At 37.3% G+C, this 22710-nt stretch overlaps 1 protein-coding gene across 3 annotated transcripts in view; it reads left to right on the top strand.

The window, feature by feature from the left end:
* The window catches only part of STAM2 (signal transducing adaptor molecule 2), a 48134-nt gene extending 36454 nt beyond the window's left edge, over positions 1-11680 (top strand). For all 3 annotated transcript variants that reach the window (XM_027589854.2, XM_027589853.2, XM_027589852.2), the window contains 4 exons: positions 91-145; positions 4459-4612; positions 7288-7457; positions 9018-11680. In XM_027589854.2, the coding sequence (XP_027445655.1) occupies positions 91-145; positions 4459-4612; positions 7288-7457; positions 9018-9246 (608 nt within the window). In that variant the 3' untranslated portion in view covers positions 9247-11680. The remainder of the gene's footprint in view (positions 1-90; positions 146-4458; positions 4613-7287; positions 7458-9017) is intronic.
* Positions 11681-22710: the final 11030 nt, after the last annotated feature.

Genomic DNA, 22710 nt, shown 5'->3' with positions numbered 1-22710 from the left:
GTATATCAATGTGCTCCATTGTTAAAAATTGTTGAAATTGATTTGAACTGGTTTAAGTTTCAAGGTTCAAAATTATTTTTGTATTTACAGATATCTGCCAACAGATGGGCCCAATGATAGATGAAAAACTTGAAGAGATTGATAGGTGAGATTCTTTGTGCAGGGAATAACAAGTATAGTTTTCTTTCTTTCTTTCTTTCTTTCTTTCTTTTTCTTTCTTTCTTTCTTTCTTTCTTTCTTTCATTCGTTCTTTCGTTCTTTCTTTCTTTCTTTCTTTCTTTCTTTCTTTCTTTCTTTCAGATTTTACTTATTTGTTTGAGAGAGAGAGCACATGAGCTGGAGGGAGAGGGAGAGAGAATCGAAGCGGACTCTGCACTGAGCACAGAGCCTGATGTGGGGCTCAGTCTTGGGACAGCAAGATCATGAACTGAGCTGAAACCAAGAGTCAGATACTTAAGCCACCCAGGCGCCCCAACAAGTATAGTTTTCTTATGGATTACTTGTTTTTTGGCAGAACTTTAAGAAGTTTTGTGGAACTGTTCAATCTGTTGAAATTGTCTTTCAGTTTCCAAAACTCTTACAAACAAATAGCAAGCTGGTACTTTTTATTTTGGTAGCATTTTTTCCCCTGTGGCAGTATAGTGTACCTAGAATCATGGGCTCTTGCTCTTACGGTACCAGTCTTCATTTTCTTACTTGGGCTGGAATGAGGGATAATGAGTAATGAGGAATAAAGCTGAATAGAGAACAGAATGAAAACTGGGGTCTTGTTATGTGATGAGAAGTAGTATTTGTAAAACTTCCAAATGAAATTTCCCTTGTGTTGGGGCGCCTGGGTGGCTCAGTCGTTAAGTGTCTGCCTTCGGCTCAGGTCATGGTCCCAGGGTCCTGGGATCGAGCCCCGCATCGGGGTCCCTGTTCAGCGGGGAGCCTGCTTCTCCCTCTCCCACTCCCCCTGCTTGTGTTCCCTCTCTCACTGTCTCTCTGTCAAATGGATGAATAAAATCTTTAAAAAGAAAGAAAAAAATTTCCCTTGTGTTTGTGAAGCTAAATCCAATACACATACCTCTTCTCATTTTTCTTCCTTGTATTTCTGTATTTCTCTTGTGTTTTTAATTTCCTTATCCCACATAGTCTTACTCTTCCTTAGAAAAAGCAGCAGCACTGAAGGGTAGACTCAGCATTTTGAGCTTTTCATTTATTTTTGACTTTTCTGGTTCTTCAGCCTCCTGTTTGAGGTTATAGGGAGAAGCTGTAGTGAATGGAAGACAAGGATAAGGCCTTAGTGTCCCATCGTCGTCCCTTTCTAGAGTCTGTTTATTGAACTACTGTATCAAACCTCACAAGAAGGTGGGGCGCCTGGGCAGCTCAGTCATTAAGTGCAGTGCGCTGGGCTCAGGTCATAGTCCCGGGGTCCTGGGATTGAGCCCCACATCGGGCTCCCTGCTCCGCGGAAAGCCTGCTTCTCCTTCTGCTGTTCCCCCTGCTTGTTCTCTCTCTCTCTCATACTCTTTCTGTCAAATAAAATAAAATCCTACCAAAAAAAAAAACCCCACACAAGAAGAACAGGAATTACTTTACTTCGTATCTGCCTTTGCCAGAGAAGGGTAGTAGCAGCAAGATTTTTTCTAGTCACCGAAGATTATAATCTCTTTCCATAAGATGTTTTTTTTTATAAATCCTTTATATTTTCTACAGAAATGAAAAACAAATCCCTTTCAAAAATTAATGAAATGTAGTTTCATATTATTTTGGAGAAAGCATTAAATATCTACATATACACCTACTGTGGTTTCAGTGCAAGGATATTGATGGTCAGTGAATAATCAAACTGGAATTGATTAGAAAGAAAAACGTCAGTATTACCTTAGGAGTGTGGCTAGGAGTACAATTATTATAAACCTTTCTGGATCTTAAAAATAGTCCATATCCTTTAACCCAACAAATTCAGGCCTATACTAAATATATAAGGATATATGCAAAGATTTACTTCTTTGAGTATTCTTCACAGTATTATTTATAACAACAAAATTGGAAGTAACTAAAATATCTTTCAGTGTGAGATTGATTTTTACGATAAAATTATATTTCTGTACATTCTGCAGTAAAAAGCATTGTCATTGATAAATACCTATTGACATGGAAAGATATACTATGTCATGAAAAGCAGAGGATATGACAGTATAATCTTATTTTTGTTGATAAAAAGAATATCTTCAAAGAAATAGGTCTAACACAGTTAAAAATCAGAGTGACCATTTCTGATATAAGTTAATTTTTTGAGTCGTAGCTCACCTGTTAGTTCTTCAATTTCAGTTTCTGAGTAGGCCAGCTGGCATTTTCTGTTCCATGGCCACTGACTACAGATGCAGCTCCTACTCTGGAAAATGCTTGCTGGTCTTCAACAAATTTTTATTGACTATTTATTCCTTGTCAAGCATTCTGAAATGAATAAAATACAGTATTTTCCCTTGAATGGGTCATCATCAATTTGTTTTTCCTAATAAGAAAAACAACTTTACTGTCAGAAAAAAAAAATTTACATTTATTTTCTATCTTTTGGAATGAGATTTTTTAGCATTTATCACACTAAGCAATTATATTGGGCAAACATGTAAGTTGACTCCAAAAAAGTTTAGATAGATGTATTGACGAGAGATCCATGGTCTGAATGTAACAATGTTCCAGATTCTTCTTCTTTTTTTTTTTTTTTAAAGATAGTCGCAGGGCTGGATCTCACCATCCTGAGATCATGACCTGAGCCGAAATCAAGAGTCACGTGCTTAACCGATTGAGCCCCTGTTCCAGACTATTCTAATCTTATTTCCTACTGCCCTCCAAAAATCATTTTCTGCCACCTTGATCAGATTGCCCCTTTCATTCTTCCATTGTGTATCCCTCTCATTCCTTTTGCCTGTCTTAATTCACACTGTCCTACCGACCTGACTTAGTCTTCCTTTTTTGCTTGGGCCTATCCATCCTTCCTTAGGTGCCAGTTTAAGTCCCAGCTTCTCCATAAAGCCTTTTCAGTCTACCACCACCCAAACTAGTCTACTTTTCTAAACTCTTCTGTTCCTTACCTATTTCATATAATTTTGGATTCAATTATATGCCATCTTATATTGCTTGCTATTTTCCATGTGCTTAGCTTTGTCTCCCTAATAGATTGAAGTCTCTTTGAAGGAGAAAATTACACCTTCTGCTCCATTTTCTTTGTGCTAGTATTGTGTTTGGGCACAGTTCAGTAAAAATTTTTTAATTGTTTTGGGGTTATGTCGGATCTTTGAAGGTGATTTCTGTGTTCTGGTGTTTCATCAGTATACTGTGTTATGTGGACCAAATGCCTATGGTCAGTTCTTAGTCACACCTTTGTTAGCATGGACACTAATTTCTGAAGCTTTCTCTGTGGTTTACAAATGATACTCTGAAAATAGAGTTTGACCTGCTTTATATAGTCACACATGCAAGAGAAGAAATAGCACCTTTTTGTTTGTTTTAGACATAACATTATAAAGGAAACATTATAGAGGAAAGGTGACAAGTCTTGATAGGATTCAGTCCAGGTCATTTATTTGGTAGTCCTGTGTCTGGTCGTCAGCCTCTGTTGCTTATCTTTTGAGCCTCTCTGTGTGTATATAAGAAGAGCTACATTTAATAAACAGGCCGTGGGTGCTACATGAAGTGGACATTTAACTGGTATGAACTTGTCAGTTGCAATGGGAGTTATTACTCCCCAGGTGAACACACAAAATTGTACCAAGTCAGAAGGATTTGCTCTGGGGTTCCTTGGGCAAATTTGAAAAATGCTCTTACTTGGATTTGTTATTTATACAACAAAGTATCTGATTTCACTCACCTTCTAAGAAGAAACCAACAAACAAGAGCAATAGGGACTAGTTTATGTTTACATTGTTTTTTTTATGTTTACATTGTTTTTATTTGCATTTTCTAGGATAATTATTAAGATTTTTTTCATTTGATTAATGTACATAAGCAAATGAAAATATGTGATTTTGTTTATGAGTGTGTTTTTATTTCAGTCATATCGTGCTTCAAAGCAGGCTCCTGACCTTGCCTGAGTGCTTTCTTCTACTTAGATTTTAATTAAGGCTTGGGCTCTTCCAAAATTGAGAAATTATTTTGCTTTGTAATTGAGTTTTCAACAGAAGCCTATAACATGTGAAACAGAATTGTCCTAGCACCAAAATTACGAATTGACTAAATTTTTATGAGGTGTGTAAGGGACTTTCCCTAATATTATGAAGCCCTATCAGCCTAGTTATTACGAGAATTAAGGAATTCCTCCTCCCATTTTCCCATGGTGAATATTTTTCATTGTATATAAAGAACCTTTTAAAATATGAATAGAAAATGTGCTAAATTTAAAAAGTAATTTATGTTCCTAAATGCATGCTTAAAAGCATCGAAGAATATTAAAGTGCTTTTCTTCTCTATCAGGAAGCATTCAGAATTGTCTGAATTGAATGTAAAAGTCTTGGAAGCCCTGGAACTATACAACAAGTTGGTGAATGAAGCACCAGTATATCCAGTCTATTCAAAGCTCCATCCTCCAGCACATTACCCACCTTCATCAGCTGGGGTTCCAATGCAGGTGAGCATATTTTTGAGAACATTTTTCAAAATTAGAAAAAAGTTTTAAATTCAAAAAAATGTTTAAAGCTTAGTATTAAAATTTCTATGGTCCATGAATAAAATCATAAAATTCATCTTTGATGGTCCAAAAAGTATGGGCTAAACAATTAGCATTCACCAGGACAAATTAGATATGGCTATTGTACAAATCATTTTAGTTCATTTTTAACATGAACAAAGAGACCATTAAATAGATGATGGGAGTTCTGGTTCTTCATTTGCTTTTGTAAATATAAAGCATAAATCCTTTAAGTAAAAATTCAAGTCCTCTAATTTAGGACAGTGCCTGACCTATTGAAAGTCCTCTAGATGAGGTACCGATGCTGTTCCTGTTGCTCAACAAGCAAGATTTAACATTTGTTTTTAAAAATTTCTGTCAATGGGGCGCCTGGGTGGCTCAGTGGGTTAAGGGACTACCTTCGGCCCAGGTCGTGATTCCAGGGTCCTGGGATTGAGCCTCGCATCAGGCTCCCTGCTTGGCAGGAAGCCTGCTTCTCTCTCTCTCACTTCCCTTACTGTGTTCCCTCTCTCTCTCTCTCTCTCTCTCTCTCTCTCTCTCTCTCTCTCTCTCTCAGTTAAATAAATAAAATCTTGAACAAATAAACAAAAATTTCTATTCAGATTTCTTTGACTTACATGATTAGTAAAAGGCTTATTAGTTAGTGAACTTCTTTTGTCCTCAGATCATGCTATATATTTTTTCTTTGATGCGACTTAAATTGTTAAAAATTCAAGCACAACAAGGATGTGATGCAGGCCTGTGAGTGCAGGGTCCAGAAGCCGTTAATGAATAGCCTCTTTTCCCGGGACTTTCCACCTTCTCTGTGCTTCCTGCTGAAGTGAATACTTAACATTTATCACTATCAAGTATTCTGAAGCCTTTTTCAAATTTCAACCAGTTAGCAATTGAATTCAGAATGAATTTGGACGAACAAAATTCATGTTAATTTATGAGAACTAATATGTAAAGGAGTGTGTGAAGGAGACACCAAGGAGAAAAGATAGAATGTGGGTGCATAAGCTAGATGACTTGACACGACATAATTGTTAAGTAAAAAAGAGTTTCTATGGTAACTGTCACATCAGACAAGATGCATTTATCAAATATGCCACGTCCCGAATTTTTGGAAAATGGTGAAAAGAATCATTACATATGAGGGTAGAAAGGATTTCTGGGTGCAAAAGACAGCTGGGGTTTATTCAGTATTGCTTCTGTTTTCAGTGAGTTTATTTGCGGCTACTGTGAAAGTAGAACAAAATAGAAGTGTCTCCACCATTGAATGATAGAACTATGTTATACTTGCTTCTTTGTGTGTCTCTAAAGGGTTATTTGTCATTCCTATGTCAGGTTTTTGTGTTTAGTTGTATACTATTTATAATCTGTTTTGCTAAGCATAACTCAGGTTTCTAAAAAGTTAGCTTTCTCATTCTTCACATAACTTCTATATATACTATTCATGCATAACAGCATTTAAAATATTCAAAGGTCCTATTCTAATTAGGAAAAAAAATTCTGTCCTAAAAATGTTGGAGTAACACACTATGAGTTAAATCTGCGAAGTCTACTCAGGAACCCTGCACTGCAGAAGAGGTCCATTCCCAGGCTCAGCCTGTTGTCAGTGGGTTGGTACATGTTGGCCAAGGAGGTGATATGATTGCAACTACCTTAAAGTTGATTTGGCACTTCAGCATGCTAAATTTTCATGTCCATGGTCTTTTTTTTTTTTTTTTTAAGATTTTATTTATTTAATTTGACAGAGAGAGAACACAAGCAGAGGGAGAGGGAGAAGCAGGCTTCCCACTGACCAGGGAGCCTGACATGGGCCTCAATCCCAGGACCCTGACTGAGCCACCTAGGCAGATGCTTAACTGACTGAGCCACCTAGGCGCCACTCCATGGTCTTTGCTTTACAAATAGCTTGTTTAAATCTGGAGTGATGATAGCTACTCTATGATACTTAATAAGTGTTTGCATTGTTATATTGGTAGGCAGATGGTAGACCTTGTTCTTAAAGGAGATATTACCCTGAACATTAGGTAGGGCATGTAAAATATTCAAAGAAACTTAGACCATTTTGCTATTTCCTGAGGATACATCTCCTTTACCTAAAAATCTTCTTTACTTTTTTCCTATTTGTTGTAAAGGCAGAAAATAAAGGAGACATTGCCAGAGAGGGTCTGCACCCTGTCCTGATACCATTTATTTTTATTCTCCCAAGTTTCATTCTTAGGAAGGAGTTGAATAAGTCATCCTGGGATGGGGTGAAGAAGGTTGTCATTGGGTTGGTGACTTGAAATGATGATGGGCTGCCCTTCAAGGGAGTATGTAGTTTCCTGGGGCTCTGCAGCAAGACATGTTACTGAGTAATAGGCAACCTGGATGGATTCCAGCCTGCTGCTTAAAAATATGCCACGTCCTGCAAAATAAAAGAACAAATAAATCATAAATTTCCATAGATTTGGCACTGTGATTTGGAAGCCCTCCACTTTTTGTACTAGGGTGGATGGACTGGTAGAACCAGATTGCTCCCCAAAGAACTATAACATTTTATTTAAGTCTTTTAAAGTATTAAATATATTGTTAGATAGGTGTTTGGGAAATCAGTGAGTCAACTTTTTCTCTTTGGTTAATAGACATACCCAGTTCAGTCACATGGTGGAAACTATATGGGTCAAAGCATTCACCAAGTCACTGTTGCCCAAAGCTACAGCGTAGGACCAGATCATATTGGTCCACTGAGATCTCTGCCTCCAAATGTCAATTCCTCGGTGACAACACAGCCTGCACAGACTCCATATTTAAGGTAAGTTTTTGGGAACTGTGTTAATTTTGTAATTATATACATTAGATTTTCACAGAATCTCATGATAATAAATTGGCTTTTCTTTTAATAATAATAATAATTGAGATGAAGTTGTAGAACTTCTCATTCCCAGTGCCATGAAGTCCATAATGCTCTTAGCTTTACTACTCCTACTAAAATGGTTGCCCAGACATGGCTTATAGTCTGGGTCTCTGGGACAAACTAAAGCTAACTGTCCCTTACAGGGACCAAGCCCATGATATACTTAGCACAGCCTAGCAGAGTAGTCCCAGGCATATTTATCTTCATGCACTCCTGAATATCAAAACTTTACTTGATTCCCAAGTGCATTTGAGCTGTGGAATCTGTGGTCTAATTTTTTTTTTTTTCTTTTTTTGGAGAGTGAGAGAGCCCTGGGCGGGGGGTGGGGGTGGAGGGAGAGAGAGAATCTCAAGCACACTCCATGCTGGGCATGGAGCCAGATGTGGGGCTCCATCTCACGACGCTGAGATCATGACCTGAGCCTGAATCAAGAGTCTGATGCTTAATTGACTGAGCCACCCAGGCACTCCTGTGGCCTAATTTTTTATAGTAACACTTCTGTTCTGAAAATGATTTTTAAATATTGCTTTCTATTAACTGCTTAACCATACAAAATGTTCATTCAATATAGTCATGGTAGATGATCTTTAAGGTTTTCCCACTCAAATTTCATGAGTGTAAATTTTAGATATTATCCAAAAATTAAGTAAACCTGTTCACATTGGTGTTTAGTTCAGTTAAAATGTAAAATTTTGTTATTCTGTTTGACACTAGAAATTATGGAGGAAAAAAACTGGAGCAGTATAGACATTAATCCTCATATTATAAGCAGTGTATTTGATATAATTTGAAATTATATATCTTTTTAAAAAATATGTTATAGTAATTACAGGAATAAGCAGAAGCTCTGCAATTTGGTGTGATTTTTCAGCTTATTTTTTTTGTTTTGGTGTAGTGTTAATAAGTAAACTATAGGTCAAGACTATCTTGAGGGTAGATTCAGGGTCCTATGTGGATTACACTGTTTTCCCTGACTTTATTATTTTTATGTAGAGATTCAGGTTAAGTTACCAGGGGCAGCTTTGAAAGTGCCCTGTCAAAGGAAAGTGTAGAGTGTGTGAGGAAAAGAGGTGATCTCCGTGCTGGATTGAGAGCTGGGAGAAGGGAGAATACGGTCCGCAGGTGTACTTTGGGCGGTTCTGTTCTCATTGTAGCTGGCCAAGGATACCACTGTGAGAAGCACAATCTGCATCTCCTCAAAAGGTTTTTAAATATTTGCAGTAAGAGATTTTGGAGAAAACAAAATTAAATAGGCCTTATAATCTTATCTTTTGTTTCTTTTATGAGTACTTCTCACCAAATATAAAAATTATATTAAGTGTTGGACAGTTGGAGTAATTATTATATAAACTTCAAAGCTAGAAAAGGCATTTTTATTGTTTCATGATGATTGATCTCTGACCATGACCTAGATAATGCAAAGTAAATATGGTTTTCTTTTTAAAATTTTGTTTGTAGCACTGGACAAGACACTGTTTCCAACCCTCCTTATATGAACCAGAACTCTAACCTTCAATCAGCTACTGGTGCAGCTGCTTATACACAACAGATGGGGATGTCTGTGGATATGTCATCTTACCAGAACGCTGCTTCCGGTTTGCCACAACTGGCCGGCTTTCCAGTGGCAGTTCCAGCTCATTCAGTTGCACAGCAGCAAACAAATTACCATCAGCAGCCTCTTCTTTAGAACAAACCAAGCATTTTCTTGAAAGCCTTCATATGTGTATTACTTGACCCTTGTGATTCTAATCTGAAAATATTAAGAGAAAAAAATTTTTTTTTCTCAACTCAAGTGAACCATGAATAAAGCACAAAAACTTACCTTACTCTGCTAGGCCATGAAAGGACTTTTTCAATCCAATTCGTTTGAAGTCCAACTTCTGATCAGAGGCAGCTTCAGGTAGCTTCCAGTTAATTTTGTCTTACTTTCAAATCTCTCTACACAAATCTGGACACCGAGTAAGTAGCCTTATGACACTAAACAGCATGAGATAGGAGTATTACATTTTTGCTTTAAAGAAACCACTCTTTATCCCTAGAACATCATGATAATTGGGAGAGCACCAAAACCTTTGACTGTGTTTTTTGTCTGCTTATTTTTTTCAGTATTCACCACAAACCATTATTTCAAAAGGCGGACTTCTTTTTGGGTGAGCATTTAGCTTGCTAGCATAGTTCTTTGGCTCCTTAAATTGCAGTTGTGTTTGCAGTACTGTCAGTTTTGCTCTCTGTTATGTTGAGTAATAATTAGCATATAATTGTCTTTAGAAGCAAGAGCAATTTGGAAGGAACAAAAATGTTTTCTGTTATTAACGGGGAAGACCATATAAATGCACGTGTGTGATAAAGCATTTAGCTAGTCCCCTGTCATGCCAGCTGTGGGCTAAGGAATACCCCACAAAACATTTCCATTCCCTGAAGACAAACATTTTCCTTACAAGGCTCCCTTGTATTTAGAATTGCCACTAATGACCTTCTAAAGTGACTTTGGCCATTCTCTAATGAAAATAATAAGGTCTACTTCTTTTCCTTCCTGAAGTGTGGTGTGCAGAGATGCTGCATTTTCTTTTTACGGATTGCTTGTGAATTTGAGCCATGAGCCATTCCTCGTAATTTGATGTGATATATCCCAAGCATGAATAATAAGTGTTTTTTTATAGATGTGTTGTTTCTTTAAAGAGATAATTCAAGTACCATTGCTATGCCAGGCTGTTGAGAAATTTGGCCATCCCTTTCAGAGAGAATTCTGAGCCTGTGGGATAATAGCAGGCAATGGATTGATAGGGAAGCTATCAAGACAGTTTTTCTGAAGCCTACATTTTATAAATTAGTTTACAGTGCTAATAGAGTCCACATACTATAGGAATTAGGTAGTAAACCAGTAGAGATTGTTTTCTCCTAAAAATTCATACACTACTGCATCATCTACCAACTTTCTAGATAACACAAAATAGAAGATGGAGAATATATATGCTTACAGATACACAGTACTTAGACTGGGAAAAAAGAAAGGACATAAGTGAAGTTACTTCCCTGGGAGCAAGATTTCTAAATTGTTTTTTAAAAAGAACCCTTAATCTTTCTTCTAAGAATTCATTTGAAGACAGTGCTCTGGTAATTTTTGTCATTTATCTATTTACAGAAATTTAATTACAAGTATGTTCTCTTTTCAAAGAAACTGTGTCCTAAAATAAAATAGTCTATATACTGCTTGGTCTACACTTAAAGGAAAAAACAACAGTATTTGAAAGCCCAGTTTCTGTCATTGTCTTATTTCAGATATAAGTAACTGAAAGGGTTTTAACCTTGAATGTCTCATATTCTTTATTTCATCCAGTATTTTCCTTCCATGTGAATTCAGTTACACACTTATAAAAAAATTCTAAAATGGTACCTTATTTTTTGGGAAATGAATCTTCTGTTCTTTAAAGAAAAAACATAAAAAGCATTTATAAAGCTGCTCTTGATAATGTTTGCATATATTTCGAAAATCTTACATTTTTCCCTCCCAAACAGTATTTAATAAGGTTATTTTAATGTTTGTGTAAATATTTCATGTATAATTGTGATCTGAATTGTAAAAGCTTAACTCCGCATAAGTCTTTGAACTCTATAAATACTGCACACCCTCTAAATTGGGATCAGCCAATTAGGTTCACCAAATGTAGTTTGGGAATAATGTAACATGCGACCTGTATATAAATCGTGTATATTGGCATTTATCTGTGAAATTTTATACATCCAGAAGTTTCTTCTCCCTCTTAAATTAAAAACAATTTTATTTTGGCCACACTGTATAATGAATTTTGTGTTGCAGCTTGTTAATAGTATAAAAATGTTACTAAATCTGTATACTAAGATGGTATTTTTGGTGTTAATAGGAAATAACAGGGTTGTTATTTTTCTTTCTTTTCCATGATCTTATGGGTTGTATTTATTTTAAGACCTCTTTATAATTAAATGTTTTCTGCCAAAGGAATTGTCTAATACCAGATTTCTACATTGGGTTCATACTTGCTGTTTTATAAAAAAAATAAAAACAACTTCTATTTCAAGTGAAATCTCCGTACATTAGAAAAATTTTCTGAAAATTTGTAATAAAATCACTTTTCATCAATGTAGAAAGAATTTCCCTTGGGTGTTAATTAAAACAGAGGAAGCGGGATGTGTTCTTATAGTTTGGAAAATGTACAGTCTACCAACATTGTCTTATAATTTGGTACTCTACAAAATTACCTGAACATTAAATAATTATACTACTTATCAATTAGGATTTGAAATTATTTGCAAATACATTGTCATCTGATGTTACTTCAAGTAGTTGATACTTGACCACATAACAAATTTCACTGTACTTTTGAAGATGATTTAAAGTTTCGCCTTCCAAATTTTTTAAACATTTTGAATGTTAAAAATATTATGGCTTAGGTATTTTTTCTTAGTAAAAATCATAAGTGTCTAGTCTTTTGGCTTCTAGGAGAGGATTTACTGAATTGTTATGAGAAAGCTCAAGTTATTTTTGTAAGTAATAAATTATAAATAATATAGCACCAATCTAACATGCTTTCTTTCTGTGAGAAGACGTTTTTCTTATTTACTTACATCAGTTTTAGTCAATAAGTAAAGGGAGGACTCAATTCCAGGGATTTAATTTTTTTGTTGTTAGTACAATTTAGTTTCTTTTGGAGATTAAAGATTTAGATTTTTTTTTTAAGTTTTTCCCAGAAGAATATGAGACACCAAGCTCAATCTGAGTTCAAGTTTTCCAAAAACCTCACTGTGTCAAAAAGAGAAATTATGTTTCTTCTTACAAAGTGTAGTGGGAGGAATCGTGTCCCCCGCCTTCCCAAATTCATGTTTGCCTAGATTGTCAGGATGTGACCCTATTTGGAAAAAGAGTTTGCAGATGTAATTAGTTAAGGATCTCGAGGTGAGATCATCCTGGATTTAAGGTGTCCTTAAGAGAAATACACACAGCAAGCAGGGCATGTGAAGATGGAGGCAGAGCCTGGAGTGATGCTGCCACAAGTCAGGGATGGCCAGGGGCCACCAGAAGCTGGAAGAAGCATGGAAGGATTCCCTTCCAGAGCCTTCAGAGGGAACACAGCCCAGTTGACACCTTGATTTCAGATTTCTAGCCTCTAAACCTGAGAGAAGACATTTATGTTGTTTAAACCACTAAGTATGTTTCGACAGCCCTAGGAAACTAATATGGATAATAGTGTACAGCAAAATCAGTACCAACCATTTCAAACTTTTATAAGATTGGTTAAGTTTGGCACAAGAGTTCAGAGACAAATGTCTGTAGTCCAGTAGTAGCAATCTTACTATCTTTTCTGAATTCTAATGAAATTGCATGGATTAATGAAACTAAGATCCCTCTTGGTTCCATAATCCCATTTTTACTGTTTTTTTTTAACGTCGCATCTCAATTTCCTATGCCAGAGATATTAACAGTATTACGATTTATGCCTTTACTAGCCACTCTTCTGTCCATCTTGAGTAGTGGATATTGACTGGAGAAATGTTCAAAGGCAAGCAGAGGAACAGAAAAAACTGGTGGATGAGTATTTCCCACAAAGACTCCTAAAGAATGGAGTTTGCTTTTCTTATTTTACACCATTTGCTATCCTGATGAGGAGAAGAAAGGCTTTCCAATACCTTTACAGCAAGTCAGTGACCTCCACTGATTACCTGTTGGTCTAGGGAGCCAGCTACCTTTTTTTAAATAAGTGAACTCACATAAAACTAGCCGTCTTAACGTGAACAACTCAGTAGCATTTAGTACGTTTACAATGTTGTGAAACCACTACCTCTAGTTCCAAAATTGACCTTTTGTGTCTGCTTTCACTTAGCGTATGTTTTTTGAGCTTTATCTCCACATACACCACAGTATATATATGAGGTTCATATCATAATACCACAGTTTATCCATTCATCTGTTGGTGGATACTTGGGTTGTTTTTTTTCATCTTTTGGTTATGTGAATAGTACTGCTAGGAAAGTGTGTGAATATGTATTTGAGTACTAGTTTTCAGTTCTCTTGGATATTTACAAGAGTGGAATTAGTGGGTCAAATGGCAATTCTATGTTCAATTTCTTGAGGAATTATCAAAATCCCACAGCTGAACCATTTTATGTTCCCCACAGCAATGCAGAAGAGTTCCGATTTATGTCCTCACCAGCACTTCTAATTTTAAAAAATTATAGCCATCTTTGTATATGTGAAGTGGTACCTCATTGTGACTTTTATTTCCATTTCCCTAATGACAAATAATGTTGAGCATTTTTCATGTGCTTTTTGGCTGCTGTATATCTTCTTTGGAGAAATGTCTATGTATATCCTTTGCTCATTTTTTAACCGGCTTGTCCTCTGTTGCCTTGTAAGAGTTCTTTATATATTCTGGATACTAGACCTCCACTAGATACTTGATTTCAAATATATTCTCCCATTCTGTAGGTTGTCATTTCACATTCTTGATGACATTCTTTAACAAAAGTTTTTAACATTGATGATGTCCAGTTTACATGTTTTTTTTTCTTTGTTGCTCCTGCTTTTGGTATCATATGTAAGAATCCATTGCAAATCCAAGTCATGAAGATTTTCTCCTGTTCTAAGAGTTTTATGGTTTTAGTTCTTACAATTAGATCATTGATTCATTTTTCAGTTAGTTTTTGTACATGGTGTGAGGTAGGAATCTAACTTCATTTTTTTTTGCGTATGGATATCTAGTTGTCCCAACACCATTTGTTGGAGAGACTTCTTTCACCAGCTGCTTTTGGACATTGCTATAACCTACCCTATGGCAGTCAGTAGCTACAACTGCAGTGCAACAACTCCATTGCTATATAGTTCGCAGTTCTAAAAGGTAATAGCCTTGTTCTCATCTCTCTTGTCACATACCTAAAGGGGAGTCCGTGCCATCTAGTTAGGATAGAGCTCCCCAGGGTGAACAGAGAGGATAGGTGTCAATATAGTGATGGTTTCTCGCTGTCAGAGAGCTTTTTCCCTCCAAGTAACTTCAGACAAGTATGTGAAAAGTGCATTGTCCAGGTAGAAAAATGAGACTTAGAACCCCAGCCAAAAATAATCTTTATCATATTTCTTTCCTGGGAAACTGCCCTGGCAATTTTCACCCATATGTTATTGGTCAGAAATGTCCCAAAAGGCTACCATTAGCAACAAGTGAGTCTGGGGAAGTTAGTATTTTGCCTTCTAGCCTCTAGAGAAGATAGGGGAGGAGTTGACTGGGAAGGAACATACAGTGGGCCATACTATAATCCGCCACAGGGACAGACATGCCCAAGTGTGTTTACAACCTCTTACTATTTGTGTGCCTAGTAAATAAATTCAAAGTTAAGTTGATCTGTTATTCTACCGTCAAATAAGCTCTTGTTAAGATTCTCTAATACAAGAGGCGCCTGGATGGCTCAGTTGGTCGAGTGTCTGCCTTTGGCTCAGGTCATGATCTTGGGGTCCTGGGTTGGAGCCCCCCCACCCCGAGCAGGGGGCCTGCTTCTCTCTCTCCCTCTGTCTGCCGCTCCCCCCTACTTGTACTCTCTCTCTAATAAATGGGTAGAGTCTTAAAAAAAAAAAGAGAAAGATTCTCTAATATGAGCATACCATAGTTTTTAGTCAATAAAGGCTGGATTTAATATATTTACATCTGTCCTAATGGTTAAAACTCGGACTTTTCTTCTAACTTTCTCAGGAGAGATAGAAAAGGCCCTGGAAATGGGGATGAGGGTAAAAGCTCCAAACTGCTCCTGTCTCTTCTATTTAGAAACATGAAAAAATTAAAGATGTATTAGCATTCATCAATGCATTCAATAATGTAATTATTATATGCTGGGATGCTAAGACTTGAATTTCCAAGCCTGAATTATATTTGTGGCTTTGCCATGCACTAATCGTATAATGTCAGACACTGCACTTTGACTTGATTGAAAACCATTTTCATATACATTGTCACTGAATTCTAACACCTATTAGGTGGAGCGGTAAGCGAAGAGGGTAAGGTCACTCAGCTAGGGTAAGTGGCAAAGCTGGGATTATAAACCAGGTTGTAGCTGATGCTCAAGTATGTGCTTTTCTCCACTATAGGGGTGTGACTAATACCTAGAAATAATTTGTGTGTTGTATTTATCAGGTAACAACTGTAACAACTTCCTTTCCCACACATCACTGAGATAGATGGGGTGCCAAGGGCTCACATGGATACAAAATGCCTTCAGATGTGAGAATGCTCATGTGAGGAAGAGCATACTAGTGGCTGGATCTGTTTAATGTGTGCACTGTAGTACAGTTAGTTCTGTCATACAGGGGGGCTGCTGAGACCAGAGCTTGATGTAAATAGCCTGCCTCTTTATGAGAACCTGTGAGGGGGAGGGGTCAAACATAGGAGAAAACGGGAGCTTCAGGAAGTGCACAGAGTTCTGTGTTTCCTGAACAGAAAAGAGCAAAATTCAAGGGATTTCTAAGGAAAAATGACAGGTGACAACTAGTTGAGGCTGATTTGAATGAGGGGAGTGGTTCTCAGTGAAGCCTAAAAACCCAGGGTCCACACACACACACACACACACACACACACACACACACACACTGATTTCTCCAAGAACCAAAGTTACTGAGAGAAATCCTCAGCCTGAGCTCAGGTTTCTGTTACATTCTGTATAAGGGCCAAACTCTTTTTTTTTAAATATTTTATTTATTTGAGAGAGAGAAAGAAAGAGAGCACAAGCCGGGGAGGAGCAGAGGGAGAGGGACAAGCAGACTCTGCGCTGAGCACGGAGCCTGACATGGGGCTCGACCCCAGGACTCATGAGGTCATGACTTGAGCCAAAACCAAGAGCCAGACCCTTAACTGACCAAGCCACCGAGGTGCCCCAGGGCCAAACTCTTCAGAATCACATAATTAGGTAGGGTCTTCATGGTCTCACTCTTGACAACCCTTCTAAGCTCTTCCACTTTCTTATATACACACTGGATTCCAACCCCAAACCCAAAATTCCTCAGGTGCTAATTTTGCGTTTTCATACCTGTGTTTGTCTCTGTTTCTCTGCTGAAATGCTTTTGTCCATCTAATAAATTGTCTTTACAAGTGTCAGCCTTTGCACATTGCACTGATTCTGGCCCCCAGACCATGCTGCCTTACGGTAGCATCTTGTATCTATGTTACAGTGGTTGCCACCTTGCACTAGGATGATCTGTCTCTGTGTATGTGGATCTGGCTCTGTCAGATACTGTCATTTGGCTCATTCAACATGCATTCCCAACCACCTTATTTATATTGCTCTATATGGAAATCAGTAAACAAGATGCTTTCCAGAACAGCAAGCTCATTTCTCCAGTCTTAGCCTAGGGATTGCAGAAACACAGTGAAGATTTCTTTCTGACTTGTGGCAGGATAATGTACATCACAGACCCTTGCTATGGGCTGGAGGAAGGCCAAATGGTTGTGAAAAGCATTCAATAAGGGAGTCACCTCGAAAGGGGAAATGTCACAGTCACTCGGGCAGGTGACATTAGCAAGAGACAGTGCAAGACAATAAGGAGATGAAAGAAAAATCAAATTCTACGTGGGGTCCCAACAATACTGGATATCTCAATCTCCACATCCCACACTTACGTATTTATACTGGTTGTGAACCACCACTATAGATTTATTCAAGGTCTCTTCCACCTTTAAATGTCTGTAAGTCTATGTTCTTCACTGGGGATAGAATTTGAATGTTATTTGGAATTTAATTTACATCATTCAGCACCTTCCTGTGAACTTTAAAAAGAATTCTTCCTTTAAACATTATAGAAAGAATTAGCATAATTTACAACAAGCCACCAAAAATGTCAGAATGAAAAAGGACAGTGATCAAATTTTGTAGCTGTCTAGTTAAGTAAATTATCCTTCAGGCAAAGGGCTGTATTGTTATTTGTTGTGTTTTTTTATTTGTTTTTTGGTTTTGGGGAGGGAGGGGCAGAGGGTGAGAGAGAATCTCAAGCAGGCTCCATGTCCAGTGCAGAGCCCGAGGCGGGGCTCAATCTCAGGACTCTGAGATCATGACCTGAGCCAAAACCAAGAGTCAGACGTTTAACCAATTGAGCCACCCAGGTGCCCCCGCTTGTTGGATTTTACTTCCTCTCCTTTTCTGTAAGAGACTAGTACATATCTGCCCATGCCCTTGATTCCTGGAGTGCTATGTCCCCATTTGGTGATTTTGGTATTGGTTTGGTCTTGGATTGATTGATTTTTTTATTTTTTTTAAAGATTTTATTTATTTATTTGACAGAGAGAGCACAAGCAGGGGGAGCGGCAGGCAGAGGGAGAGGGAGAAGCAGACTCCCCGCTGAGCAGAGAGCCCGATGTGGGGCTCGATCCCCCCGACCCTGGGATCATGACCTGAGCCAATGGCAGATGCTTAACCAACTGAGCCACCCAGGCACCCTTGGTCTTTGATTTAGACTCCTTTTGGCTCTGACAGCTTCTCAGACTTTCCTTGTTTTTGATGACTTTGACAATTTTGAGGAGTACCAGTCATATATTTTGTAGACTGTCCCTCAACTGGGATTTGTATGGTGTCTTCTCTTGGTTAGAGTTAGGGGTTTGGGGGAAGAAGGTCACAAAGGTAAAGTATCCTTCTCCTCGTGTGATATCAAGGTAATGTATTATCAACCTGACATCACTATTGATGTTCATCTTAATCACGTGACTGAGGTAGTGTTTGTGAAGTTTCTCCAATTCTTCCATTCCATGCTGTACTCTTTGGAAGGAAGTCACTAATGCACAGCCCACACTTAAGAAGGGGGAGTTATGCTTTCCTTCCTTAAGTGTGGAGTATCTACATAAATTATTTGGAATTCTTCCACATGAGAACCTTGTCTCTTCTCTTTCATTTATTTATTTATTCAGTCATTTACTTTTATCACTAAGGGCTCATGGATACTTATTTTATACTTTGGGATGGATTCCAATACTACTTTATTTTATTGCTCAAATTGTTCCAACTTTGGTCATGGGGAGCTCTTTCAGTTTGCTCCTGTGTCCCTTTGACATACCCCAGTCATTGTGCTTTTTGTTTTGAAAACATTCTTCACTTTCTGGCACTATAAGACACTCTGGGCTCATCTTGTATATTTCCTGCTCCAGTCTTAGAATCAGCCATTTCTCCAAGGTGCCCTGGTTTCTTTTATTAGAGGATGGTATTAGAAACCAAGACCTGGGTACTAGATGTGTTTGTTGTTACCGACATGTTGTTATTTCGAGGCCCTCGCTGAGAGCAAGAAAATATGTGTAGACTAACCTATATAGCTATCTATATCTATATTAAGCTACACCTGAGTTCATGCTGTTTCTTTTTAAATTAATTAACTAATTGTAAATTTAAATCCAATTAATTAACATATAAGGTATTACTGGTTTCGGAGGTAGAGGTCAGTGATTCATCAGTCTTACATAATACCCAGTGCTCATTACATCACATGCCCTCCTTAATGTCCAGCACCCAGTTACCCCATCCCCCCACCTCCCTCCCCTCTACTGCCTCCTGCCTCTGATAAAGTTACTACCTGAGGTATGGGTTAACAATTCTGCAGTCACTATACATATATACTGGAATTGAACATTTAAGTAAATCGATGGCAGATGATGGGAGCCAGGTTTTCTACTGTTGGAGTGGACAGTTGCTGTTAAGTAAGGGGAGAAGGCTAGGAGCATCCATGTGGTAATGAATTCGAGTTAGAAACATCAGCATGTGAGTAGAGTGCTTATGCACAGTTCCTTTTGCCTTTAGTCTTACAGACTCCACTCGTTTCTAAAGATACTTAGGCCACCACCCTTTCCCCCCCAATCTCCTTCAGTGAAGTTGTTCCATAAATTTGTAATACGGTTATATTCTTTTGTTACATTCTGCATTCCATCCTGGAACCTCCCAACTTCCTATATGACTTCTTAAAAATTTGCACACATTAAGGCTTAACTTTGTGCTGGAAAGTTCTACAGGTTTTATCAGATGTATAGTATCATGTATCCACCATTATAGTATCATACAGAATAATTTCATCACCCTAAAAAAAACCCTACTGTGCTTCACATATTCAATACTCCCCCTCCCGAACCTCTGACCTTTTACTGTTTTTACAGCTTTGACTCTTCTAGAATCTCAGAAAAATATAATCCTAAAGTATAGCTTCAGACTGACTGGCTTCTTTCACTTAGCAATATGCATTTAAGGTTTATCCATGTCTTTTTATGGCTTGTTAGTTCATTCTTTTTATCACTGAGTAGTATTCCATTGTATGATTATACCACACTATACCCATTCACCTATTGAAGAACATCTTGGTTGCTTACAGTTTTGGGCAATTATGAATAAAACTGTTATACACATTTTTTTAAAGATTTTATTTATTCATTTGAGACAGAGAGATACAGAGAGAGAGAGAGCATGAGCAGGGGAGAGGCAGAGGGAGAGGGAGAAGCAGGCTCCCCGCTGAGCCAGGAGCCAGATGTGGGGCTTGATCCGAGGACCCTGGGATCATGACCTGAGCCAAAGGCAGACGCTTAACCACTGAGCCACCCAGGTGCCCCTGTTACATACATTTGTGAGCTCGTTTTTAGGCAGTGTTAAGTTTTCAAATCAATCATGTAAATACCTAGGACCATGATTGCTGGATTGTATGGAAAGACTATGCTAAGTTTATTAAGAAACTGACAGTCTTCCAAAGTGGTTGTACCATTTAGCATTCCCATCACTAATGAATACAAATTCCTGTTGCTTCTAATACTAACAATTGATATTGTCAGTTTAAAAAAAAAAAAACTTTAGCCATTCGGAGAGGAGTATATTGGTACTGTATTGTTTAATTTGTATTTCCCTAATGATAAATGATGTTGAGCATCTTTTCACATGCTTATTTGCTATCTATATATCTTCTTTGGTAAGGTGCTGTTCAAATCTTTTCTCCATTTTTAACTGAGTTATTTGTTTTCTTACTGCTGAATTTTGAGTTGTTGTTATATTTTGTTTGCAAGGTTTTTTTTTAAGATTTTATTTTTTTAAGTAATCACTCTACCCAATGTGGGGCTCGAACTCATGATCCCAAGATCAAGCCCCACGTGCTCCACTGACTGGAGCCAGCCAGGTGCACCTTTGTTTACAAGTTCTTTATCAGATTTGTGTCTTACAAATATTTTTCTCCCAATCCATGACTTGTCTTTCATTTTCTTCACAAAGTCTTTCACAGAGCAAAAATTTTAATTGTAATAAAGCCAAACACACCAATTTTTACTTGATTGGATCATGTTTACATCTAAAACCATATCTCCAAATCCAAAGTCCTGTAGGTTTTCTCCGAGAAGTTTTTATAGTTTTGTATTTCACACATAGATTTATGATCCATTTTGAGTTATTTTTTTATACAGTCTGAAGATTTTTTAAAGTAACAGCTTTTTCCCCCCTCAAGTATAATTTAAATTTTCTGGAAAACTTCAAACATACTTTGTAGTTTTAAACAATATCCAAGCATTTTAAGTACATAGGATAAAAATACTTCTTATTAAGTGTTTTTCTTGGTGAAATATTTGTATTACTTGAAAGTTCAGCAATTAAAATGTGCCCTCTTCCTATATATATAGGGAGTGTGTGTGTACACACGCACATTATTTTACACCAATGGTTCTAAATCTTTTTTTCACTTAATATACCTTAGATGTCTAAGTCTGTACATATACTTTCACCTCTCTAATAGCCATAGTTTTATTTAGTTATTTTTAAAAATAAGTGGTAGAGCTGGGAAACCAACTCTTCACTTTATTTTTTAGTTTTTAAAAATTCCAGTAGAGTTAACATACAGTATTAGTTTCAAGTGTACAATATAGTGATTGAAAAGTTCTATACATTAACTCAGTGCTCATCATAAGTGTACTTTTAATCCCCATCACATATTTAACCCATTCCTCACACCCACTTCCCCTCTAGTAACCATCTGTTTGTTCTCTGTAGTTAAGAGTCTGGTTTTTGGTTTGTCTCTTTTTTCTTTGTTCTTTTGTTTTGTTTCTTAAATTCCATATATGGGTGAAATCGTATGTTATTTGTTTTTCTCTGACCGGCTTATTTCGCTTAACATGATCCCATGCATGTTGTTGCAAATAGCGTTTTCATTTTTTTTTTATGTCTGAATAATATCCCATTGCATATATACCACATATTCTTTATCCATTCATCTATTTTAAAAAATATTTTATTTATTTATTTGACAGAGAGAGGGGGGGACAGAGAGAGAGCACAAGCAGGGGGAGCAGCAGAGGGAGAGGAAGAAGCAGACCCCACCCACACTGAGCAGGAGACCAACTCAGGGCTCTATCTCAGGACCCTGGGATCATGACCTGAACCGGCCGAAGGTAGATGCTTAACCGACCCAGGCACCCCTTTCCATTCATCTCTTAATGGACACTTGGGCTGCTTCCATAATTTGGCTATTGTAAATAATGCTGCAATAAGCATAGGGTGCATATATCCTTTCCAATAAGTGTTCTCATATTCCTTGGGTAAATACCCAGTAGTGTCATTACTGGATCATAGGGTAGTTCCATTTTTAACTTTCTGTGGAATTTATATTCTTTATATTCTATATAAAACTATACTCTTTTCCAGAGTGGCTGGACCAGTTTGCATTCCCACCAAGAGTGCATGAAGGTTCCTTTTCCTCCACATCCTCTCCAATGCTTGTTGTTTCTTGAGTTTTTGATTTTAGCCATTCTGTCAGGTGTGAGACGATATCTCATTGTGGTTTTGGTTTGCATTTCCCTGATGATGAGTGATGTTGAGCATCTTTTCATGTGTCTGTTGGCCATCTGTATGTCTTCTTTGGAGAATGTCCATTCATGTTTTCTGCCCATTTTTAAATTGGATTATTATTATTTTTTTGGTGTTGAGTTGTATAAATTCCTCACATATTTTGGATACTAACACTTTATTGGATATGTCATTTATAAATATCTTCTCCCATTCAGTAGATATCTTTTAGTTTTGTTGATTGTTTCCTTTGCTGTGCAGAGCTTTTTATTTTGATAAAGTCCCAATAGTTTATTTTTGCTTTTGTTTCCCTTGCCTCAGGAGACATATCTAGAAAAATGTTGTTACAGCCAATGTCAGA

This window comes from Zalophus californianus, chromosome 3, assembly GCF_009762305.2.
Source record: "Zalophus californianus isolate mZalCal1 chromosome 3, mZalCal1.pri.v2, whole genome shotgun sequence".
Taxonomy (NCBI): Eukaryota; Metazoa; Chordata; class Mammalia; order Carnivora; family Otariidae; genus Zalophus; species Zalophus californianus.
The sequence above is the reverse complement of the archived record's forward strand: the minus strand, read 5'-3'. Positions and strand labels throughout refer to the sequence as shown.